Source organism: Tupaia chinensis, unplaced genomic scaffold (assembly GCF_000334495.1).
Source record: "Tupaia chinensis unplaced genomic scaffold, TupChi_1.0 Scaffold000094_1, whole genome shotgun sequence".
Classification (NCBI taxonomy): domain Eukaryota; kingdom Metazoa; phylum Chordata; class Mammalia; order Scandentia; family Tupaiidae; genus Tupaia; species Tupaia belangeri.
In genome coordinates this window covers 4,248,208-4,273,681 of record NW_006159556.1, presented here as the reverse complement: position 1 = coordinate 4,273,681, position 25,474 = coordinate 4,248,208, and the positions used below count along the sequence as shown (strand labels likewise).

The window sequence follows — 25,474 nt, the reverse complement described above, 5'->3', positions numbered from 1 at the left end:
TTGTATTGCCAAATACTATTAATTAACTTTCTCTTTAGGCCAAAATTTTATTAATTTAGCCCTGATTACCCAAAGTTAAAGAATTTTTTTGAGAGGGACCAGCAGATGACATAATGGTTACATTGCTGGACTCCTATGTACTCAACCACAGTTCGAGTCCTGGACCTGACAGCTTAAAACTCACACCGGGTGCGTGTGCGTGCATGGCCATCCCCCCGGGGGATGATTTCTCGCTTTTTGTCTCTCTGTCTCTGTCTATCTGGCAAGTGCACATACCCTGTAGCAAAAATCTCTCTTAAAAAAATTATTTCAGGCCAGCCTGTGGGTTGGTGGTTAAAGCACTGGATCTCACATGGCTGATCATCACATGGTTCAAATTCCAGACCTGCAGCTTGAGAAATACACTAGGCCCTTGTGTGTGCACGGATGCTCCAAGTTCCAGAAGAAGTAGAGATGGAGTAGAAGTGACTGTGATGTGACCACTCTCCATGGAGGGGTGCTTTCTCACTTTTTTTCTTCATCTGTCTCCAGCGAGCACATGTGCCCTCTGAAAAAAATTTTTTTTGAAAAAGTACTTTTTCATCATGTAATTGGATTGGGAGGTATATGGAATAAATGAAGTCAGAAAAGAACTCTACCTTATAATTGATATATATTAATAGAAAATAACATTGTTAATGTAGGATTCCATAACTTCCAGAAATTACATAAGCTTAAATTGAATTGTTTAAAAAAATTTAAACAAGCAAAAGGAAAAATTTTGCCATATAGGTAACTCTGTAAGTTGAAAATATTCTGAGTATAGTCTTTTAGGGAATACTTTTTGAAGTATATTCACGTACAATGGGATCATAAAGATTTTAAGCTATTTTCATTAAGAAGGCTTTCCTTTACACATCAAAAAGAGAATAGTAAATTATCTATTAAAATCATATAAAACTTATAAAAGGAATTTTATTTTCTGTATTTGATTTTGATTTATATTATTCATTCTTATTACATGTTGAATTTCCTTTTAACATTTGAACAAATAAAATACTCATTTCATTTTTATCATCTCACATTTGACATACCAAAAAGTCATTGTCAGAAACAATAATTTGTGTTTCAGTTTATGCTGCAAAACAAATTAATGTGCTTAATTACTATTTAAAAATAGTAAATATATCCCAGTGTGGGAAGACATATTTTTTACTGTATAAGTAAAGAAAATGTTGCTTTAATGTTTTATTGATTTTTATAAATTTATCAGAAGAAATTATTTCTATATCTACTATCTGATCATCTCATAAAATGTCTAATAATTTAATTTATACCACAGGAATGACAATGCATAGTTCTGGAAATTCTTCATCCCAAGTACCCTTAAAAGAAAATGGTAGGTTTACAAAATATTTTTCCCTGAATTTCCATCATAATATCTTCTCTTTTCTTGTACTTTATGAGATAGTAGTGTCACTAAATAGTCTTTAATTCCATGCCAAGGATTTCAGCCTTACATTGGAATCAAAAGAGAGGGTTTTTTGTTTTCTTTTTTTTAGTATCATTATAATATGATGGAATGTGATTAGGCTAATGTTGCTGAACTAAAGAAATGATAAGTTAGAGATAAAGAATTTAATTGGAAATTAAAATAGTAGTTCAAGCTAGAAACAAGTTCGATTAATAAGTTTTAAGTGAGGCAGTTATTCTAAAGGGCTGCTTGAGATGAATCATGATGTAAATAGAGGATATTTATTCAGAAAGAGCAATGAAGAGAAGCACTTCAGCTCAAGGGCATGGCATGATCAAAGACATGGAAATATGAAAGAAAATACAGAGTGAAGGACCTACAGGAGTCTCAGTGTGATAGAGGCATGTGGGGAAGACGAAGCTGGAGAACTACGTAGGGACCGGGGTTTGCTTTTATCCTAAATAGTATTGGGAGAATTCGAAGACGATGAGATTTATGGATTAGAAGGAATATAAGACAACGATAGGAAGACAAGAATGTGCAGTGAATTGAAAAGTCAGTGGATTCAAAATTTTAGAATGTAGGTTGCAAAATACTTTTCCATAGGTAGAAAAAAACTTTCTAACAACTTTCATGAGTAGAAAAAAACCTTTTATTACTACCTATATGTTATTTCTTCCAAAGGTATTTCAGAGTCTTCAGACTCTTAAAATTAATCAAATCCAGAAGCAAATATGCTAATCAAAATTATTAATATAACTAAACCTGATAAAGCTTTAAGTTTAGTTCTAGCTTTCCTGATAGCCAAGGCAAAAGAGAAGGCATGCGAGTAGGTTGAAACCTATGGAATTGCTGTTTTGTTTTTATAGGTCAAAACTCCAATTACAGAGTGCTGTTTTGTATAATTCTCATTCCTTAATAGAAATTCCCAAACCAATTCTTCAACAGAAGCACCCATATGGTACTATTGACTCATAATCCCTAAGATCTGAACTATTGGGTTGTCAGAAAAGTCATTGACATATTTTTTCTATTTTTTATGCATCATGACTTTTCCTACGACCCAAGAGATCTTTTTCCATAGAGTGAATGATGGGTTTATCTAAAGCCTCCTCCACCAGCTACTCTAAGAATCAGTGGCATGGTGATGCCATATGTTGACTATGGTCTATGTCTGTAACCAAGAAAATTCGTTTTTCTTGTCCTCCCCAAAACTGTTGGCTCATATTTAGATTGGTTTAGATTACTGAGGTATTCCACTTACTAAAACTCCTGCCCAGCTTACTTGATGTATTCTCCAGTATAGCTCTGGCATTGTCAGAATCATGTTCTTTTTAGAAAATTTGGTAAGTTTACTCATAGACATCTATTATTACTGCAGCCATTCTAGATGGGGACTGCGTACATTCACATGAACCTTATGAGAGATGAACAAGGCCACATTGGAACAATAGTCTCTAATGCAGAGAGAATACACCTATGATTTATAAATTATGCCCTTATTGATCCTTAAGCTATTTCCCAGGTAAACATTACTGGGAATGGAAGGGCACCAGCATGTATTAAAGAACTGAAATTTTAAGTTGAGATCATATTCCACTTTAAAGTACTTGCAAACTTGCTGTGGTTATAGTACATATTAATGGAAAAAGAAAATTGTCATAAGAATTTAAGAATATATACTCCCTGAATATTAAGGCTTATTTCATATAGTAATTAAAATAACTAGAAGCATGTCAGGACTGAAATATCTAGCTACCTCACTTTCAGAGATTGATAAACTCTAATCGGTCATGATCGAATTCTACAAATATCTTTATTTGGGTTGTCATGTATCACCTATCATCAGATACTGCCTCACCTAATTTTTGAATTAAAAAGAAACACAATGGAACAGTATTTTGGACATCTAATATGTGAAGAATATTTGAAGATAGAAACTCAGCCTATGCATAGTGTTTAGCAACATGCAGCTGCAACCAATACCCCTTCCTTCCTCTGTGCCCTCACTGCTAAGTCACTCTGAATATCCCCAAGGAAGGGAGGTAGGGGTGAAGGAAGGGGGTAGGGACAGGTGAGTGTCCCAGTTAAAAAAGAACGGATTCAGAAAGTTCCCTTTTCCCGATGAATATTCATTCAGCTTCTCCCTACTAGATCTTATTCTCTAGATATTCCCTAGAACACTTTCTGCTTTCTTACCATCTCAGCTTTTGTCTTGTCTTACTTGTTAAAGTTTAGCTACCTGTACATTCCACTTATTAAAATCCTACTCCTCTTCCTTGACCTCTTCTTTACTTCCTTCAGGAAGAAGCCTCTCCCTTCTCCAAACTGTGGTAGCTCTTCTTAGGACCTGTCTTCTAGGCCTGATGCATGCCTTTATAATGCAGCTATTTCACAGACAAACAACATTCTACTTCATAGTAAAATTAGATCTGTGCTCTTTTCACGTTTATTGTGTTAGCAGCTTATTTGTTTGTTTGTTTACTTTAATTTGACCAGAGAGGGACAGAGTGAGAGAAAGGGAAAGTGAGAAAGCAAGCTGCCAGGTCTGGAACTCAAACCACAGTCAGCCATGTGGGAGTCCAGTACCCTTAACCACCACGCCACCTGCTGGCCCTTTGATGATAAATCTTTGAATATAGAACTTACTCTGTAGCTTCTCATTCAAATAAATTCACACAACACCTAATTATTAGCCAGATGAATACTGTAATAATAAATTCTGTTACCATGTATGTTGGAAATGAAAATAAAGAAGATGGCATTTTTATTCTTTGAAAGGCCACTTACGACTTCTAACAGATATTCCATAAGAAAACTAAGAATATTGATCAGTTCTTTAATTATGTTTTGTGTTTGTTTAGGCTTTCACCATAGGGCATGTGCACTCAGGGGAGAGAGACAGAGAAAGGAAAAGTAAGAAATCACCCACCAGTGGGGTTGGCCATGCAGCAATCCCTTCTCTTCCCTTCTCCTCCTGGGGTTTTTGGGCATGCACATACCTGCACCAAGCATGATTTTCCCATCGCCAGGTCCAGGACTCAAGCTGCAGTCAACCGCATCCAGCTCATTAATCATCACGCCACCTGCTGGCCCCATCAGTTATACAATATAATTAAAGACATACTCAGTATAAAGCAAGTGGGCTTGTTCTTCAAAATGGTGACAAAAATTTATATGTAAAACCTAGCAAAGTTAAGTACCTTTCTATTTGTAGTTGGAATGAAAAACAGAGCAAGTTGGGAACTATTATTCTCCCCAAGCTATATTCTCTTACGTCTTCTCTTATTTTGTTCTGTCTACACTGCCTGGGAATTTGCTTTTCGGGGAACTACATGCCTTTAGACTTGTACCAAAAAGTAATGAATTTTGTTAGTTTCCAAACAACCTAATTCTTGGGCAGCAGTGTTTAAATATGAAGTTTGGGGTAGGGTTGAGGAGGTGGAAATTCAATAACTATCATTTTATCACTTAACAAAGCACTTTGATTTTATCTGTTCTTTCTTACCATCTCACCAATGTGATCACTTAAATAATATTATATTGATTTCGATTTCTAATGTAACCTCACTCCCTTGTTTGTTTATTTTCTTTTATACTTTTTTTTCTGTATTCTTTTGTATTTGTAACTGAAAACTAGAGGTAATTATAGGACAAAACAATCTTAGACACTTAAATAATCTCTTTTATGGAGACATTAAATAGTGGACGGGCTTTTGCTTAGGATTACCTAATGTGTAAAGCTCATCACACATCATCCAGTGGTATTTTTTGTAATCTCATTAATAAAATCACTAGAAATACCAAATTACTACTACAATTACTGATTATTACTAAGTTTCTGTCAAAATAGAAACAACAGTATAGTAGCACATACACTACAGGGAGCTATAAACGTACACCAAAATGGTCCTTAGGACATAAGGTTAAAGGCCAGCAGGTGGTGTGGTGAAGGCACTGGACTCTCACATGGCCAACTGCAGTTCAAGTTCCGGACCTAGCAGCTTGCTTTCTCACTTTCCCTTTATCTCTTTGTGTCTCTCTGGTCAAATTAAAAATAAAATAAGTTGGGACCAGCAGTTAGTGTAATGGCTATGTCGCTGGACTCCCACGTAGTCAACCGCGGTTTGCGTCCCGGACCTGGTGGCTTAAACTCACATCGGGCGCATGTGCGTGCATGCCCAAGATCCCGAGAGGAGAATGGAGGAGAAGGGATTGCGGCATGGCCATCCCCCCTGGGGGGTGATTTCTCACATTCTGTATCTCTGTCTCTCTCTGTCTGGCGAGCGCACGTGCCCTATAGCAAAAACCTCTCAAACCCCCGGGCCCTAAAGAAAAAACCTCTAAAAAAAAAAAAAAAAAAAAAAAAAAGTAACAACAAATTGAATTAAATAAATAATTTTTTTAAAAGATTCTAAGTTAAGGGGCCAGGAGGTGGCATGGTGATTAAGGCACTGGATTCCTACATGGTTGATTGCAGTTCGAATCCTTAGCCTAGTGGCTGGAAAATCACACCCAGCACATATGCATGCATGCCCAGACTCCCAGAAGGAGAAGGGATTGGGGCATAGCCATCCCCCTGGAGGGAAAGTGATTTCTCACTTTTCCTCTCTCTCTCTCTGGCAAGCCCACATGCCCTATGGCAAAAACCTAAAAAAAAGAAAAAAGATGCAAAGTTAATTCATTCCTGAGAGGAAATTATTTTTGTTACTCTTTTGTGAAACCAAATAAATTATTTTATAGAATATTAAGTGTCACATTTATATTGTGTAAGTGTTGTATAACAAAAGTACTGGTTGCTTTTGTAACATACTAGTACAATTTTAAGTCCATGGCCAGTCTTAAGTCAGAATATACAGCAGTAAAGTCTGTGTTCCTAGTGACTTGATAGTTTTAAAAAGGACATATGAAGGTTTAAGAAATTGTGGTTGAAATGTCAGTGACATCATCATCTCTAATTTTTCAGGAAATTTCAACATGCTTGAAAACTATGTAGAGATAAATTTTAAGATTCAGTTTACACAAATATCTTTCTGAATGTGTTGAGCCACACGTACCACACACACCTTCGTACACAGACCAGTGTGAACTACCAAACTGTAACTGACATTAAGGCTGTTAACGTGTGTGTTAAGTGTTCAAATTGCTGAATAGATGGATTAACTTTATGGACATGGCAAATAATATATGTGTTTAAATGCTTGAACTGCTGAATACATGAATTTAACATGCCAAATAAATGTCACATTTATTGGTTTGATTAAGAAGACACTTGTGAATGATTAACCTATTAAAAAAAAAAAAGAAAGTAAAAAATAAAAGCCCTAAGTGGAAGTGAGAAAAAGTAAATTCTAGTTGTTATTCTGATATTCATTCAGTTTATTTAACCAGGATTTTTCAAATACTGATATCAGACATTTTTGCAGGACAGAGATACTAACTGTAATGTTGAACAAGTCACAAACCTATTCCTCATCTGCAAAACAGTGGTTAAAAAAATCTTTTTTGAAGACAGTCGGTGGTATGGTGATTAAGGGTGCAGAACTCCCACAGGGCCAGTGGTTTGAGTCCCAGAACTGGCAGTTTGCTTTCTCACTTTCCCTCTCTCTTTCACTCTGTCCTTCTCTGGTCAAACTAAAAAATAAATAAATAAATAAATAAATAAATAAAGTTAAATAAAATAATTATTTTTAAAAACAATCTCTTTATTTACTTCATGAAATTGTTCCACAAGTGAAATCTGAAATAAATGAAAATCTTTTCAGAATAGATGTATTAGACGAGGTGTTAGTGGATTTTAAAACATAGATCCAGGTTCTTTTTATTGCTGTTTTACCGAAGAACTTATCAATACTATTTTACTTCTTATAAGTAAAAGTATTTATTAAAGGGAAATTACTACTATACTGAGCATTGTCAAAATCAGAGTCAGCTGTAATATAACAAGACCCAGAGTCAGAAAACTGAAGTTTAAGGTGTAGTTCTTTCCTGTACTAGTTGACTAAATCACAGATTTTTTTGAGATATATTGACTTACATGTAACTGAAATATACTTACTTCAAAAGGAATAGTTTATGAGGAATAAATGGGATAATAGATGGTCATTTTAGAAACTAAATCACTATAAAACTGTAAGATTACAACAATACCAGTAACCTTAAAATGTATTTTTTTGTCATTGAGCAATCTGTTAATAAGCTTTGTTAGCAAAAGTTGGAATCAGTCTTCATACCTGAGCATATTATGAATATTTTGTTTAAAATTATACATTTCCAATAGATGTGCTACACAAAAGATGGAGCATTGTGTCTTCACCAGAAAGAGAGATCACCTTGGTGAACCTGAAAAAAGATGCAAAGCATGGCTTAGGTGAGTCACTGCGAGTCTGGAAGGGTTGTGAGCCTTCAGAGAGGAAATGTCTATAGCATAGCATTGGCATTGAGGCACCAGTGTGCTTCTGATCAGAATGCTGGCTGTCCACCCACAACTCCATCGTCACCATACCACCCAGTCAGGAAACATCAAAGATCTAGTGCCTATAAGAAATAGGATTCGGAGCCAGCAGATGGTGTGGCAGTTAAAGCACTGGACCCGTGGTATTTTGAGTGAGTCAAACCACACTGAAAATTGGAGGCCTGAAACTCACAGCGGGCTTATGTGGACACATGTCCAAAATCCCAAGCAGAGAATGGAATAGAAGGGATTGTGGCGTGGCCATCCCCACCCTCCCACCCCCGGGGTGGGGTGATTTTGTGCTTTCTTTCTGTTTGTCTCTCTCTGTGTCTCTGGTGAGTGACATGCCCTATAGCGGAAAAAAAAAAAAAAAAACTCTCTTTAAAAAAAGACAAAGAAATACAATTCAACAGATATTTTCATCTGTTAATCATACCTAATATCTGATATCAAGAGCCTCCTCATTTCTGGGTTTCATACAGACTAACCATTAGTCATTGAAAGCAGCAGTATTAGGCAGATCTTCTTAAAATGTGTTGTTTTACAGGATTTCACATTATCGGTGGGGAGAAGATGGGAAGACTGGATCTAGGTGTGTTTATCAGTTCAATTACCCCAGGAGGACCAGCAGACTTAGACGGATGCTTAAAGCCAGGTACTTCACATTTCAGTACTTCCCTACGTGCTTACTGACGGGCTCTTTGCACAGACAGCAGAAGTGAAACTTAGGCCAAACAAAAATACTGAGGAAGGGATGACATTGCTAAGATTTAGCATGAATTTCTCTTTGTTCTTGGAAATACTGGATTGTCATTTTTACAGGAGATCGTTTGATATCCGTGAATAGTGTGAGTCTGGAGGGGGTCAGCCATCATGCTGCAATTGAAATTTTACAAAATGCACCAGAAGATGTGACTCTTGTTGTCTCTCAGCCAAAAGAGAAGATGTCCAAAGGTAATGTTGGAAGTGCTCCGATACATTAGCCCAATAAATAGTATTTAAACTTATTTCCTTTCCAGCAATTTGGCACGTTTCTGAAACTAATTGTTTCAATTTTATGCATCAATACACTTTTTCATTCATCTCTTCCAGGATTTTTTGTCTCATTCCTCTTTAATAATAAAATTGCAGGATGCATACTAACTTATTAAAATGAGTTTATATAAACCCTATAAAAATAAGAACTAAAAGTCTCCTCATTTCCTAAGGAGACCATATGTTTCATGTGTATGAAACTTCTGTGTATTACAGGTATATATGTGATATATACATGTATGTGCATGATATTTATGTGTTTGTGTATGTATTTATAAACACACATACATGAGGGGTTTTCCAAAGTTTCATGGAAAATGCATATTGTAAAAAAAAAAAAAATTATGGCATGGACTTAAATTTTTTTGCCCCAAAATACTTTAATTTCATTTTTCCACTGACTTTTTGAAGCTCCCCTCCCCATATATACATATAAAACAATACACCCTTTTAATCTAAAAAGACATCATTCTTGGGCCAGCAGGTGACAGGGTGGTTAAGGTGCTGGACTCCCACATGGCTGACCATGGTTCAAGTCCTGGATTTGGTGGCTTGCTTTCTCACTTTCCCTTTCTCTCTCTCTGTCTGTCTCTCTCTGGTCAAATTAAAAAAAAATAATAATAACAAATAATTCAAAAACTTTTAAAAAATACCATTCTATAATTTGTCCACCATTCTGGATATCCATAAAAATACACATCTTTTTTTTTTTTTAATTGCCAGAGCGTGTGTGTGCTCCCCAGAGATGTAAAGATGTTGAGAGAGGAAGAGAGGAAACAGCACCTGCCAGTGGGGCCAAGTCATGCTGCAGTTCCTTCTACTCCACTTTTACATCCTGTTAAAACTTTGTACATGCACACACAAGTGCCTGGCATATTTTTCCAGCTGCCAAGGTCAGAATTTGAGTGGCAGTTGCTCTTATAGGATCCAGCTCCCTTAACACTAAGCTACAGGGCCAGCCAAAGAATGTCTTTTTGAGGACCAGCAGGTGGCATGGTGATTAAGGCACTGGACACTCCTGCATGGCCAACCACGGTTTGAGTCCCAGACGGGTGGCTTGCTTTCTCATCCCCCTGTGTTTCCCTCTGGTCAAGTAAAAAATAGTGAATAGATAAATAAAATTAAATAAATAATTCTTTTTAAAAAAATATCTGTTTTTTCATTTATTAGTTATTTGTATCTTACTCTCAATTCTCAGTCTATATATCATATCCTTATTCCATGAGAGCTTATAAAATCTTTTTCTTACTAAATTTTAAAAACTCTTTGTATATTAGGAATATTAACTCTGATTATTTTTTGATGTTGTAAATATTTTCTCCATTTGATCATTACTCTTGATTTTTCCTTGGTGTCACTTACTACACAAAATTTTTAATTTCTTATAAATTCACATCTGTACTTGTTTTCCACATGCCTTTTATGGTTTGTCTTACTTCCGAAAGCATTTTTATGAGGCTTTTGTTAAGAAGTATATGTAAGAAATTTGGATTGCCTTCCTTGTTAGAGTTCAAGAAATGCAATACAGTAGGACAATATAAAACAAGTATATAAATAACTATTAAATAAATAAGGACCAAGGATGTTGGAGATGCAAAAATATATAAATATCTCTGGAATCAGGAACATCTTTACAGAGGAGACTGATTTGAAATTGGTCTTAGAGAATGGAAATGGGATATTAGGTAAAAGGAGTTCACATTTGAATAGAAGTTGTTGTGTGAACAACCAAAGAAGAAAGAAAAGGAAACAGAGAATCTACCGTTTGCTGGGTCCCTGCAGTGGTCCCAGGCCCAGGTCCAGTGCTTTGCGTGTGTTATCCTTGTAGAGTCCTCACCAGTCTTTAGGGCCCACTGGGCAGCATGTAAGCGCAGCAAGTGTGTCACTAACTTGTTATTCTCCCTGATGGATTTTGACTTTTAGCACCTTCTCCTGCACATCTTGCCAATGGGATGAAAAATTACATGAAGAAATCTCCTTACTTGCAAGACGGTGCTGTAGATTCTTGTGAGGATCACCACTGGCCACGTGGTACTCTGAGACACACCTCAGAGGGCTCCTTTGGGCTGTCTGGGGGCCTGCGGGAAGGCAGCCTGAGTTCTCAAGATTCTAGGACTGAGAGTGCCAGCTTGTCCCAGAGCCAGGTCAATGGTTTCTTTGCCAGCCATATAGGTGACCGAAACTGGCAGGAGTCGTGGTATTTTGAGTGAGTCAAACCACACTGAAAATTGGAGGCCTGAAACTCACAGCGGGCTTATGTGGACACATGTCCAAAATCCCAAGCAGAGAATGGAATAGAAGGGATTGTGGCGTGGCCATCCCCACCCTCCCACCCCCGGGGTGGGGTGATTTTGTGCTTTCTTTCTGTTTGTCTCTCTCTGTGTCTCTGGTGAGTGACATGCCCTATAGCGGAAAAAAAAAAAAAAAAACTCTCTTTAAAAAAAGACAAAGAAATACAATTCAAAAGATATTTTCATCTGTTAATCATACCTAATATCTGATATCAAGAGCCTCCTCATTTCTGGGTTTCATACAGACTAACCATTAGTCATTGAAAGCAGCAGTATTAGGCAGATCTTCTTAAAATGTGTTGTTTTACAGGATTTCACATTATCGGTGGGGAGAAGATGGGAAGACTGGATCTAGGTGTGTTTATCAGTTCAATTACCCCAGGAGGACCAGCAGACTTAGACGGATGCTTAAAGCCAGGTACTTCACATTTCAGTACTTCCCTACGTGCTTACTGACGGGCTCTTTGCACAGACAGCAGAAGTGAAACTTAGGCCAAACAAAAATACTGAGGAAGGGATGACATTGCTAAGATTTAGCATGAATTTCTCTTTGTTCTTGGAAATACTGGATTGTCATTTTTACAGGAGATCGTTTGATATCCGTGAATAGTGTGAGTCTGGAGGGGGTCAGCCATCATGCTGCAATTGAAATTTTACAAAATGCACCAGAAGATGTGACTCTTGTTGTCTCTCAGCCAAAAGAGAAGATGTCCAAAGGTAATGTTGGAAGTGCTCCGATACATTAGCCCAATAAATAGTATTTAAACTTATTTCCTTTCCAGCAATTTGGCACGTTTCTGAAACTAATTGTTTCAATTTTATGCATCAATACACTTTTTCATTCATCTCTTCCAGGATTTTTTGTCTCATTCCTCTTTAATAATAAAATTGCAGGATGCATACTAACTTATTAAAATGAGTTTATATAAACCCTATAAAAATAAGAACTAAAAGTCTCCTCATTTCCTAAGGAGACCATATGTTTCATGTGTATGAAACTTCTGTGTATTACAGGTATATATGTGATATATACATGTATGTGCATGATATTTATGTGTTTGTGTATGTATTTATAAACACACATACATGAGGGGTTTTCCAAAGTTTCATGGAAAATGCATATTGTAAAAAAAAAAAAAATTATGGCATGGACTTAAAATTTTTTGCCCCAAAATACTTTAATTTCATTTTTCCACTGACTTTTTGAAGCTCCCCTCCCCATATATACATATAAAACAATACACCCTTTTAATCTAAAAAGACATCATTCTTGGGCCAGCAGGTGACAGGGTGGTTAAGGTGCTGGACTCCCACATGGCTGACCATGGTTCAAGTCCTGGATTTGGTGGCTTGCTTTCTCACTTTCCCTTTCTCTCTCTCTGTCTGTCTCTCTCTGGTCAAATTAAAAAAAAATAATAATAACAAATAATTCAAAAACTTTTAAAAAATACCATTCTATAATTTGTCCACCATTCTGGATATCCATAAAAATACACATCTTTTTTTTTTTTTAATTGCCAGAGCGTGTGTGTGCTCCCCAGAGATGTAAAGATGTTGAGAGAGGAAGAGAGGAAACAGCACCTGCCAGTGGGGCCAAGTCATGCTGCAGTTCCTTCTACTCCACTTTTACATCCTGTTAAAACTTTGTACATGCACACACAAGTGCCTGGCATATTTTTCCAGCTGCCAAGGTCAGAATTTGAGTGGCAGTTGCTCTTATAGGATCCAGCTCCCTTAACACTAAGCTACAGGGCCAGCCAAAGAATGTCTTTTTGAGGACCAGCAGGTGGCATGGTGATTAAGGCACTGGACACTCCTGCATGGCCAACCACGGTTTGAGTCCCAGACGGGTGGCTTGCTTTCTCATCCCCCTGTGTTTCCCTCTGGTCAAGTAAAAAATAGTGAATAGATAAATAAAATTAAATAAATAATTCTTTTTAAAAAAATATCTGTTTTTTCATTTATTAGTTATTTGTATCTTACTCTCAATTCTCAGTCTATATATCATATCCTTATTCCATGAGAGCTTATAAAATCTTTTTCTTACTAAATTTTAAAAACTCTTTGTACCCAGACAGGTGGCTTGCTTTCTCATCCCCCTGTGTTTCCCTCTGGTCAAGTAAAAAATAGTGAATAGATAAATAAAATTAAATAAATAATTCTTTTTAAAAAAATATCTGTTTTTTCATTTATTAGTTATTTGTATCTTACTCTCAATTCTCAGTCTATATATCATATCCTTATTCCATGAGAGCTTATAAAATCTTTTTCTTACTAAATTTTAAAAACTCTTTGTATATTAGGAATATTAACTCTGATTATTTTTTGATGTTGTAAATATTTTCTCCATTTGATCATTACTCTTGATTTTTCCTTGGTGTCACTTACTACACAAAATTTTTAATTTCTTATAAATTCACATCTGTACTTGTTTTCCACATGCCTTTTATGGTTTGTCTTACTTCCAAAAGCATTCTTATGAGGCTTTTGTTAAGAAGTATATGTAAGAAATTTGGATTGCCTTCCTTGTTAGAGTTCAAGAAATGCAATACAGTAGGACAATATAAAACAAGTATATAAATAACTATTAAATAAATAAGGACCAAGGATGTTGGAGATGCAAAAATATATAAATATCTCTGGAATCAGGAACATCTTTACAGAGGAGACTGATTTGAAATTGGTCTTAGAGAATGGAAATGGGATATTAGGTAAAAGGAGTTCACATTTGAATAGAAGTTGTTGTGTGAACAACCAAAGAAGAAAGAAAAGGAAACAGAGAATCTACCGTTTGCTGGGTCCCTGCAGTGGTCCCAGGCCCAGGTCCAGTGCTTTGCGTGTGTTATCCTTGTAGAGTCCTCACCAGTCTTTAGGGCCCACTGGGCAGCATGTAAGCGCAGCAAGTGTGTCACTAACTTGTTATTCTCCCTGATGGATTTTGACTTTTAGCACCTTCTCCTGCACATCTTGCCAATGGGATGAAAAATTACATGAAGAAATCTCCTTACTTGCAAGACGGTGCTGTAGATTCTTGTGAGGATCACCACTGGCCACGTGGTACTCTGAGACACACCTCAGAGGGCTCCTTTGGGCTGTCTGGGGGCCTGCGGGAAGGCAGCCTGAGTTCTCAAGATTCTAGGACTGAGAGTGCCAGCTTGTCCCAGAGCCAGGTCAATGGTTTCTTTGCCAGCCATATAGGTGACCGAACCTGGCAGGAGTCACAGCATGGCAGCCCTTCCCCATCTGAAATATCCAAAGTCACAGAGAAAAAAAGGACTTCCACTGGCAGCAACCAAAGCAAAGCCAAAAAGCCAGGCATCTCCGATGCCACAGATTACTCTGACCGTGGAGATTCAGACATGGATGAAGCCACTTATTCCAGCAGTCGGGATCATCACACACCTAAAAAGGCATAGTTTAATTTTAATCTTAATCTTTGTGTTCATTTCATTTTGTTTTGATTTAACAGAGCAAATGATAGTAAGTACGTTAGCAGAACAATCTACCACATGCTGCTTGCTTTATTCTGGAAAGGAGGAATGTCTGTATCTTCTGCTACTAACTGCTATTGCATTTGATGCTGACTTTCAGAGAAATTAGAAGCTTTGAATACTAACTTTACAGTGGCTCCAATTCTGCTGACTTGCTACCTGAGAACACAAAAAAAAGGAAATTAGATTACAGTTGTTTTCTTAACAAGTCGTTTGTTTCTTACATATTTAATGATTATGTTAATAAGAAAACTTTAATATCTGAAAAAGTTGTCCCAAATAGTTCATATAAAGGGCAGTGGAATTTACATTCATAGCCTAAATTCTTTAGAAGTTCTGAATGGATAAAAATAGCAACATTGAACATGGCTCATTCCTAGAAATGATGTGAATATAAGTTCACATTCACAAGCAGTTTAGAAAAGACCCTTAATGCTTTTTGTGCACTGAAACATTAACATTCCTCATAAGACAGTTGTGCACTTTTAGTAGCTGTTGTCCCTGTGTTTATGTTGAATTTGTAAACATAAATAAACATGAAGCCTTATTCATCTTACAGGCTTAAACTAAAAACTACTGCTTGCTATATATTGATTTTTTTTCTTTAAAGAATTATTTTATTTAACTCTATTTATTTATTCATTTGTTTGTTTCAATTTGACCAGAGAGGGGCAGAGTGAGAAAGAGAGAGAGAAAGTGAGAAAGCAAGTTGCCAGGCCCAGGACTCAAACCATAGTCAGCTATGTGGGAATCCAGCGCCTTTAACCACCACGCCACTTGTCAGCCCACTATATACTGATTTTTAAAGAAAATGGAAAAAAATGTTCTAAATTAAGGAGTATAAAAACTACTGGACAGGGACCAACAGATGGCACAATGGTTACATCACTGGATTCCCATGTAGCTGGAATCTAGTTCAAGTCCCAGACCCGGTGGCTTAAAACTCATGCCGGGCACGTATGCATGTGTGCCCAAGATCCCAAGAAAAGAATGGAGAAGGGATTGCATCATGGCCATCCCTTATGGAGGGTGATTTCTCACTTTATATCTTTATCTCTGTCTCTCCACAAGGGCATTCATCCTATAGCAAAAATCTCCCTCTTAAAAAAAAAAATTATATATATATGACCAAGATTATGTGAAAGTCATGTTCAAACTGGGTTCTGAGTTTCCCTCTGCTGTATCTAGCTATTTGAGCTGAAGCACACACTAATCTCTGGGTATCTGTGTTCTCAACCAAAAAATATGAATACATTGGACTAGGTGACTCTCTAAGATCTCTTCCAAGTCTTGCAAATTTTTGAACACTTTATTCCTTACTTTTTTATGTGAAAAACAGATGTTTTTCTTCCTGTAGTAATTCATTTTGACTCTAACAAGGAATCCTTTTTTTGTTTTCTTTGTTAAGGAAACTTCCTCCTCAATGATTACATCCAACAAAATGAATTTTAAAACTTTCTCTACATCACCTCCTAAACCTGGAGATATCTTTGAGGTTGAACTGGCTAAAAATGATAACAGCTTGGGGATAAGTGTCACGGTACTGTTTGACAAGGTTTTCAAATATTTTCTCTTCTTAATTTCCAGCAGCCTATTTTATGCCAACTTATTAACTAAGTTATTTTGCTTCGAAATAAATACTTGTCAAATATTTCCAAAATTTGAAAATTGAATTATATTTTAAAACTTTTCAAAAAATTAATTATGCTAATCATTTTTTCTTGTTTAAAAAATATTAGATAAATGTTACCTTTCCCCCCTAGGTTTCATACTTACTTAATCTGAACATTTACAGAAAATAAAAATAATGTGTGTACTTCGTATACATTTGGCAGCTCCTGCCTAAGTACAGAATAAGGAAATGATACGTCTTTAATGTACATTAGGAATAACTAAAGACCGTGTATATTTACATGTTCTTTCACTCCATAACATACAATACCTCATAAACATATTTAGCATCTTAAAATTAGAAGCTCTCAAGGAATATATTTATCTTTAAGGTATTTACTGTGTGAGCATATGCTATTTGATAAAATTATTTTAGAATTATACTAATATACTATCCCTAAATTATAACATTATCATCTATCATATTTGAAAGACATTGATCATTATAAAAAGCTACTTGGGAATATAATAAAACAGCACTATAAATATATTGAGATCAAAAAGAAAACCCTAAGCCACCCAGTGCCATCATCGTTAAGATGACTGGATCCCACATGGCCAATTGCGCAGTTTAAATCATGGACACAGCAGCTTGGAAAACATGCCGGCTGCATATGCGTATGTGCCCACAATGCTGACAGCAGGGAGAGATGGAGAAGTGATTGTGGTGTGGTCATGCCCATGGGTGATTTCACTTTCTTTCTCTCCAGCGAGCCCACATGCCCTGTGGCAAAAAATTAAAAGAAACTTTTTTTTCTAGCACATTTAAAATTATTATAGTACTTTAACTCTGTATTAATTTCTTTAGAATTTTATGTTTTTTTACTGTGATGGAAGATAAAAGCTGCATGTCCACAAGAAACAGGAAATTGACTGAGTAGATCTCATCTGCACCATTTAAAAAAATCTCTACCAAAACCTTTTACAATGAAAGAAAAATGTCTTTTTTCTTGATTCATGGGATTTGCTGTCATATGAGCAAATATAATCTGAAGTGTATTTTTTTCCTGATAATTTTGCCCTCACACTAATTTTGCATAGATGAATTTTGCTTTCTGCTTGCTCATAATGCATGATGTAGACTTAACCAAGGAAGAGCAGTAGCCAAGATATTACATATTGTTTTCAGAATTGAATTAAGAGTTTTGCTAAAAAGAGACTCCTTTGACATTTAGAAAATTTAGCTATGATTAATCTTTGGCATTGTAATATTTTCACATACTGATGTAATGCTAATGCTTTGGCTGCTGAATCAAATCCTTTCTAGGGCTTAGATTTGAAAGAGAGAATCCAAATTTGTTTCTTATTACTAAATATCATTTTATCTTTTCTTTTTGTTCTGTTTAGGGAGGTGTGAATACCAGTGTCAGACATGGTGGCATCTATGTGAAAGCTGTTATTCCTAAAGGAGCAGCAGAGTCTGATGGTAGAATTCACAAAGGTATAGTGTTTGTATGTATGTGGGAATTTTATGCACAAATATAACAGCAAATATGTAAGAAATTATAGTTGATAATGACCTTCAAATTCATAATGTAAAATAAGAACATACTCAATTATATAACTGCAGAATTTAAAAAACACCTTGATGGCCATTGTAAGAGCTCTTCTTTTCAACTTATCCTCTAACATCAGAAAATAGACAGTGTTCACATTTTGTACACGCTAAAAAGCAAATTGCCATTGAATAGAGAAAGGACAGTACCCTTGAAAAAGCACTGACACCTACACTTCCAAGAAGACTAACCAGGGATTTCCTTCCAATCTCTACATTTGTAATTCAACTAGTCTTTTCTCATGGTTTAAATTGATTTTTTATAAAGATAGTATTCTAAAATATACCTAAGATTGTTCATAAAACTGTGGAAGAAAAAAAATTTAATAACATGGAGCCAGCTCCATGGTACAGTGGTAATGTGTGGCCCAAGCAAAGCTGGATCCCACACGGTGACCATATCTCAAAATCCCAGCCCACTCAGCCTGAAACATGCCAGGGTCACACACAATGCCTAAGATCTAACAGACTGGAGGTGATTATAGCATGACCAAAGCCTATGTAGGGTGCTCATCTCTCTCTCTCTCTCTCTCTCTCTCTCTCTCCCTCTCTCTCTCTCTCTCCCTCTCTCTCTCTTCTCTCTCTCTCTGTGTCTCTCACCATACATGTGTACTCTATCACGATTTTTTTTTAAGAGACATTTCTGCTATAGCATGCATGCCCTTGCTGGAGAGACAGAGAGACAGAAAGTGAGAAATCTCCAGGCGGGATGGCCACAGTGCAATCCCTTCTCCTCCAGTCTCCTCTTGGGATTCGGGGCACGCACCCACACACACCCAACATGAGTTTTAAGCCACCGCGTCCAGGACTCAAACCACGGTCAACTAAATGGGAGTCCAGCATACATAACCATTATGCCATCTGCTGGTCCCCATGATATTTTTTGAAGAAAATTAAATAATGAATTTTTATTTTAATTGTGTGGCACAGTTTTGTCCAGATTTGAGAATCTCACCTCAAAAACATTAATGTGAAATGAAACTACCAGGTATTAAAGGGCATATAGAATCTTTATTTTATGATTTGTTTCTTTCCAAATAACTGCCTAATTTATAGGTGATCGTGTCCTAGCTGTCAATGGAGTTAGTCTGGAAGGAGCTACTCATAAGCAAGCTGTGGAAACACTGAGAAGTACTGGACAGGTAATAAATAGATCATTACACTAACCTTTTAAGATATTTAGAAGAACACAGTAATGTGTGAATGTCAGTCTCATTGAGATCTCTAATTCGTTAGTTAATCAACAAACTAAGCCTTGATTCATATAACTGTTCTTGGTTGCCTTTTTTCCTTCCAAATTGAAAAGTGTGATAACAAGGTTTGTTTTTGTTTTTGTTTTAAATCAAAGAAGCTACCTTCTTTTGACACATTTAGCTGTAGTATTACCTAAGAAATCTGACAGAATGAGAAGAGTAGATTGTGTAAATTTTTTTAATAAACATCTATTAATTTCTAGTGATTATCATTCTTAGTCATTCTTTAGGCCAAAAGCTAAACTTACATGTTCAAAAACAGTTTGGGTCAGGGAGTTTACCAAATTACTATAATGGTTTTATACTACTGTATAGTGGTGATTTTTTTTCCTCCTGAGACACAAATTTTCTATAACACATTTATGTTATCACAGATTTTTAACATGCTTTTTATGATAAAGTCTCTAATCATTGATATTTTTATATAGAAAATAATAGAAACTTGATTTTAAAATTTTCAGTTCTTGCCTTTGTCCCTGTATTTTTTTCTCCCTCTACCTACCCTGGTTTTGGTAGACCATGAAGTTACTCTAAGTGATTTTATAACCTCAAGTATATGAAGTCCTAAAACTCATCTCTTTTGTTAAGATTCTTCTTAATTAATGAAGTGCTATTCCATATGTCCAGGTGGTTCATCTACTATTAGAAAAGGGACAGTCTTCAGCACCCAAAGAACACATCCCTGTGACCCCACAGTGCACCCTTCCAAATCAGGATGCCCAAGGTCCAGCCTCAGAAAAAATGGTGAAAAAAACAACTCCTGTCAAAGACTACAGCTTTGTCACTGAAGGTAAGGTCTTGGGACACTGTCATCTCACCTTTAAATTATTCCTGCCTTATTTAAAATTTGGCTTTTATGTGTCAGATTGTAATTGTGCCTTGATTATTCCTGTCAAATATAAATAATTACTTGCTGCAGCACCATGGTGAATAACAAACAAGAAACATATCTGCAGCTCAGAATCTTAAAGGTCATTTAGCAATGCCTTAGTTAGTCGTAAAATTCAAATTGAAATTTGGAAATGATGAAAAAAATATATAAATGATTGCTAAGAATGACTTCAAACCCATGGGAAATCCTGACTCTTACATTTTCTATTTTTCTATTTAATTTTATGGACTTGTGAAGCTACTCTGCGCAAAAATTCACCAAGTAGGCCCCAGATACTGGTTTTTCTTACAAACTATGCTGGCTCTTAGACATTCACCCTATTACTAATTGGTAGTAAAATAAGAAAATGAGAAATTATGTTGTGGTGATTTTTCCGTAAGGTGAAATATGCTCAATTAATAATACTGGAGTACCTTTATTGTGAGATTCTATCTATCTTCCTTTTAAAGAGTTTATCTGTCCTTTAGGACCTCCACAACGATGATGCTATACAGCCACTGTTTTATCTTTCACTTTAAATCCCTGTTTGATTATACAACTATTAACAGCTCTGAACTAGTTCCAAAAATAAAAAGGAAAAGTAGCCCAGCCTACACTATTTTTTTCTAAGTATGAAAATAAAATTGATATGACAACTTTTTTTTCTTTAGTTTGTCAGGAGAGATGGGGAAGCAAAATGCACCTCCAGTGGCAGATGGCAATGCTGCAAATCCCTTCTCCTCCTTTTCTTCTCCTTTGGGGATTTTGGGCATCCATGTGCTCAGCATGTTTTTCAAGCCACTGGGTCCAGAACTCAAACTACACAGCCAGCCTTGTGGGATCTAGCCACTCTAACCATCATTCCACCCACCGGCTAGCCCAGTAAACCCAAGTTATCACCTTATTCTTTATTTCTTCCATCATCCTTTCTTTAAATATGTTTTTAATTCTTTTCTCATTATTGGTTTTTAAAATTTATTTTGTTGATGAGAATTTTATCAGAATACCATTGCAATTTACTTGGATTAAATTATTCCTCACCAAAATATTATAATACAATAAAAATGTATTTTCCCATACCCTCCTCTAACATTTATTTTGTTCTTCTTACCATCTCTCTCTCTCACTTCATACTTGAATTTCTTTCATACCTCTCCTTCCTTAGATTTTTTTTACTTTTTCCTCTCTTATACCATCATTTAAAACGTGTGAGACTGGAGCATATTCCTTTTCAGAATTCTGCTTTCAGAACTCTTTTTAAACACTCTAGATCACGTAGTTGTTTGGTTCAGTTTTCTGAATGATAGACATTGTGAAATAGAATTTGAGTAGACAATCAGGCTGTAATAAGTGCATGTATAGAGAGCTGTAAAAATCAAGGGGAAATGGGCTTGTACAGCATATCTAAAAGCATGTATGTTTGTTTGTTCATATGTATACACAGCGTATTAAAAATACTTTTTTTTTTTCCAGAGAATACATTTGAGGTAAAATTGCTTAAAAATAGTTCAGGCCTAGGATTCAGTTTTTCTCGCGAAGATAATCTTATACCTGAGCAAATGAATGCCAGCATAGTAAGGGTTAAAAAGCTCTTCCCTGGACAGCCTGCAGCAGAAAGTGGAAAAATTGATGTGGGAGATGTTATCTTGAAAGTGAATGGAGCTTCTCTGAAAGGATTATCGCAGCAGGTGAGCCCCAGCATCTGGAACTGAGCATTTTCAGTAATGAGATGGATTAGCCTCTGGGGATGGTTTCCTAATACATTTCACTGTATCTTCACTTGTCCTTCATGGTACCCCCAGGAAGTCATATCTGCTCTCAGGGGAACAGCTCCGGAAGTATCCTTGCTTCTCTGTAGACCTCCACCTGGTGTGCTCCCGGAAATTGATACAGCTCTTTTGGTGAGGCCTGTGAAAACTAACTTATTTTTCTAGAATATCGATTTAGTGATGACTTAACTCAGGCCTAGTGATTTTATCATGGATTGATCTCCTGGACTTTATACCTATCTACTTCTTTAGCAAGGAGCATTATAATATAAAGTAATTCAAATTCATTTTCTTTTTTCTCTTCTTCAATTCCAAAATTCTAGGATTTCAAGAATTTGTTTTATAAGCATAAATAGAAAAATACATAAAATAAAAGTTACAAAAACCTTTAGTTAATTTCTTCATTGAATAAAACAAAAAATTTTCATTCTGAGCTAGTTTTGATGAAATCAAGAGTTACTTAACATCTTTAGCCTTTTTCTTTTTTTCTTTTCATTTTTTTTTTTTGGAAAGGTTTTTGCTATAGGGCACGTGTGCTCGCCAGAAAGACAGAGAGAGACAGAGACAGAAAGCGAGAAATCCACCCCAGGGGGGAGAGCCATGTCTCAATCCTTTCTCCTCCAGTCTCCTCTAGGGATCTTGGGCATGCATGCACATGCACTCAATGTGAGTTTCAAGCCACCAGGCCCAGGATTCGAACTACAGTCAACTATGTGGGACTCCATTACGCCATCTGCTGGTCCTTAGTTTTGTTTTGTTTTTTAAGAATTATTTTAGGAAACAGCAGGTGGCATGGTGGTTAAGATACTGGACAATCCCACCTGTCTGACCACGGTTTGAGTCCCACACCTGGTGGTTTGCTTTCTCTCTCTCTCTCTGTCTCTGTTAAATTAAAAATAAATGAATGAATAAAAGATTTATTTAGCTTTATTTATTCATTCATTTATCTTTAATTTGTCCAGAGAAGAACAGAGTGAGAGTGAGAGAAAGAGAGAGAGAGAAAGTGAGAAAGGAAGCCGCCAGGTCCGGTACTTGAGCTGCACTTGGCCATGTAGAAGTCCAGCATCCTTAACCACCATGCCACCTGCCAGCTCCCCATAGTTGTTTTTTAATAATATGCTTTCCATGAACCTTTGAAGACCTTTCATGTGATTTATATAGTATTAACAGTTGTTACTTTATCTGTGATTTTTTTCTCTAATAAGCATAAATTACTTTATTTTCAGAAAATTAAATATTTTAGTAGAAAGTACTCTTGTTCGGTGGGTTCATGTCAATGAAATATTTCTACAGTTAACATAAGTTAACATGCTCTGATCTCTTTAAACATATCCATTATAGACCCCGCTACATTCTCCAGCACAAATACTGCCAAACAGCAGTAAACATCCTTCTCAGCCATCATGTGTGGAGCAAGGCACCAGCTCAGATGAAAATGAAATGTCTGACAAAGGCAAGGAACACTGCAAGTCCTCCTCCAGGAGAGACAGTGGCAGTGACAGCGACAGCAGTGGGAGTGGAGAAGACAGCCTAGTGAGAGGCCCAGCAAGGGTTTCAAAAAGGAGCTGGAGTTCAGCTGCACATCAGACTCTCAGCAACGTGGTGTCACAGGCACAGCGTCAGCTGGAAGCAACCAAGAGTCAGGAGGATACCATTTGTGCCATGTTTTATTATCCTCCGAAATTACCCGTGAAACCAGAATTCGAGGACAGGTATCGTCAATATCGTATGTAGTTCTCAAAGCAATGGGTAACAGGGCAGCAACATGGAGTCTCTAAGAATGAAACGTGTCTATCTGTGAGCGTCACAGTGGTTAGGCAGATGACAACCCTTGATGTCTAGCTATTTAATTGATCATTTTAACTAGCTAACCAGTAAGCTCTCTAGCCAGTCAGACTGAGCCTTGCTTCTCTCTTGAGTATATTTACTAGTAATTAAGAAAGTCATTTGTGTACCAGCCAGTTATGTGGTGGTTAAGGCAGCTGCATCCCACATGGCCAACAGTGGAGTTCAAGTCCTGGACCAGCAGCTTGAACACACCAGATGTGTGTGCCTGCATGCCTGAGAGGAGAATGAAGAAGGATTGTGGCATAGCCATCCCCTTGGGGGATGATTTCTCACCTTCCCTCTCTCTCTCTCTTTTTCTCTCTCTAGTGAGCATATAAAATAGCAAATAAAATTTTAAAAAGAAAGTTAATTTGTATTTCACTATCAATCATATTACTTAACCAAAAAGAGAAGAGTGTTATTTAGGCAGTGATGCAGTAGGAAGAAAGGGAGCAGAAATATAAAGGGAAGCAGAGAAGGCGGGGGGGGGGTGAAAGTGCAGAAAATTTATAAAAGAGAGACTATGGAGAAAGAAGAAATTATTGAAAGCATAGAATTATACATACTTTATCTAATCTCCAATGGTTATTCATACATTTTACTGTCTATGTCTTTGTGTGTATCCAGGACCATATTTGGTCAAGTTTTCTTTCTTTCCTTCTAGTCTCTCATCTAAAATAATCACAAGAGTAGGACTTCATTCTTTTCTTATTTTTTCTTTTTCTTATTATGTTGAAGAACACATTAGACATCTGTTAACATTAGCATCATCCTTGAATTAACAACTAAGAATCAGCCCCAGCTGTGGTGGTGCAAGCAGGAAGATGCTGCTTCATGACAGCTGAGGCCACATAGGAGACCTGGGTTCCGTTCCTAGCTCAACCTAAGGAAATCTGGCATGGTAGTACCCACGTATAGTTCCAGACAACAGGAAGGCTGTGTCAGGAGTATGATGACATGAGACCCTGTCAAAAATAACCCTTACTCCTTCCTCTCTCTCTTTCCTTGCCCTGTGCTCTCTCTTGCTCTCATAAAAACAAAAAATAAAGAATCAGAAGTAAATTTATCTTGTATTACTGACCTGATACAACTTCTTTAAAATAGAAGTTGTACAGAGAATAAATTTTTATAATGTTATCATATAACAGTTGTGGAATAAATTAAGAGTCAGGCAAAAACCAGCTAGGATCTTAGTTATAAGACCTGAAATTATTTTTTTAGAGGCTTTCACCTTAGGGCACATATGCTCATCAGCAAGAGAGAGAGACAGAGGCAGTGAGAGGGAAAGTAAGAAATCACCTCCCGGGGGGATGGCCATGCCACTTTCCCTTCTCCTGCATTCTCCTCCTAGGATCCTGGGCATGCACACACACACACATGCACACCCCCAGCGTGATTTTGAGGCCACCAGGTCTGGGACTTGAATTGATCAGCCAAATGGGAGTCCAGTGACATAATCACTATGCCATCTGCTGGTCCTTCAGACATGAATTTTAAGCACTTTATGTTGTGACATAAACTTAACTATGATATATTGATATTGCAATGTATTTGAAAATAATCTTGCTTCTGTGTCTACTTAGTAACCCTCCTTTCCCTTTACCACTGGATGCAACTCCTGGCCAAAGTGGTCAGCCCCAGTCAGAGTCTGCTTCCTCTGATGCAGTGGATAAACATCACACACATCACCCCTCTGAACTAACTAAACGAGAAAACATAACAACTTTGAAAAATGACTTGGAAAACCACCTTGAAGACATTGAATTGGTGAGTCATTTTCTCTGTATTAAAAAAAAAAATTGTC

General features: G+C 36.6%; 1 protein-coding gene across 9 annotated transcripts in view; it reads left to right on the top strand.

Moving 5' to 3' along the window:
* Positions 1 to 25,474, top strand: part of PTPN13 (protein tyrosine phosphatase non-receptor type 13) — a 217,226-nt gene that overhangs the window by 151,323 nt on the left and 40,429 nt on the right. For 4 of the 9 annotated variants that reach the window (XM_027769867.1, XM_027769866.1, XM_027769874.1 and 1 more), the window contains 14 exons: positions 1,322 to 1,378; positions 7,734 to 7,823; positions 8,455 to 8,562; positions 8,730 to 8,861; positions 10,866 to 11,114; positions 14,432 to 14,643; positions 16,133 to 16,279; positions 17,743 to 17,836; positions 19,007 to 19,092; positions 19,831 to 19,993; positions 21,548 to 21,762; positions 21,877 to 21,975; positions 23,185 to 23,555; positions 25,254 to 25,437. In XM_027769867.1, the coding sequence (XP_027625668.1) occupies positions 1,322 to 1,378; positions 7,734 to 7,823; positions 8,455 to 8,562; positions 8,730 to 8,861; positions 10,866 to 11,114; positions 14,432 to 14,643; positions 16,133 to 16,279; positions 17,743 to 17,836; positions 19,007 to 19,092; positions 19,831 to 19,993; positions 21,548 to 21,762; positions 21,877 to 21,975; positions 23,185 to 23,555; positions 25,254 to 25,437 (2,207 nt within the window). The remainder of the gene's footprint in view (positions 1 to 1,321; positions 1,379 to 7,733; positions 7,824 to 8,454; positions 8,563 to 8,729; positions 8,862 to 10,865; positions 11,115 to 14,431; positions 14,644 to 16,132; positions 16,280 to 17,742; positions 17,837 to 19,006; positions 19,093 to 19,830; positions 19,994 to 21,547; positions 21,763 to 21,876; positions 21,976 to 23,184; positions 23,556 to 25,253; positions 25,438 to 25,474) is intronic. The other 5 variants (XM_027769870.1, XM_027769875.1, XM_027769869.1 and 2 more) reach the window with 4 other exon arrangements.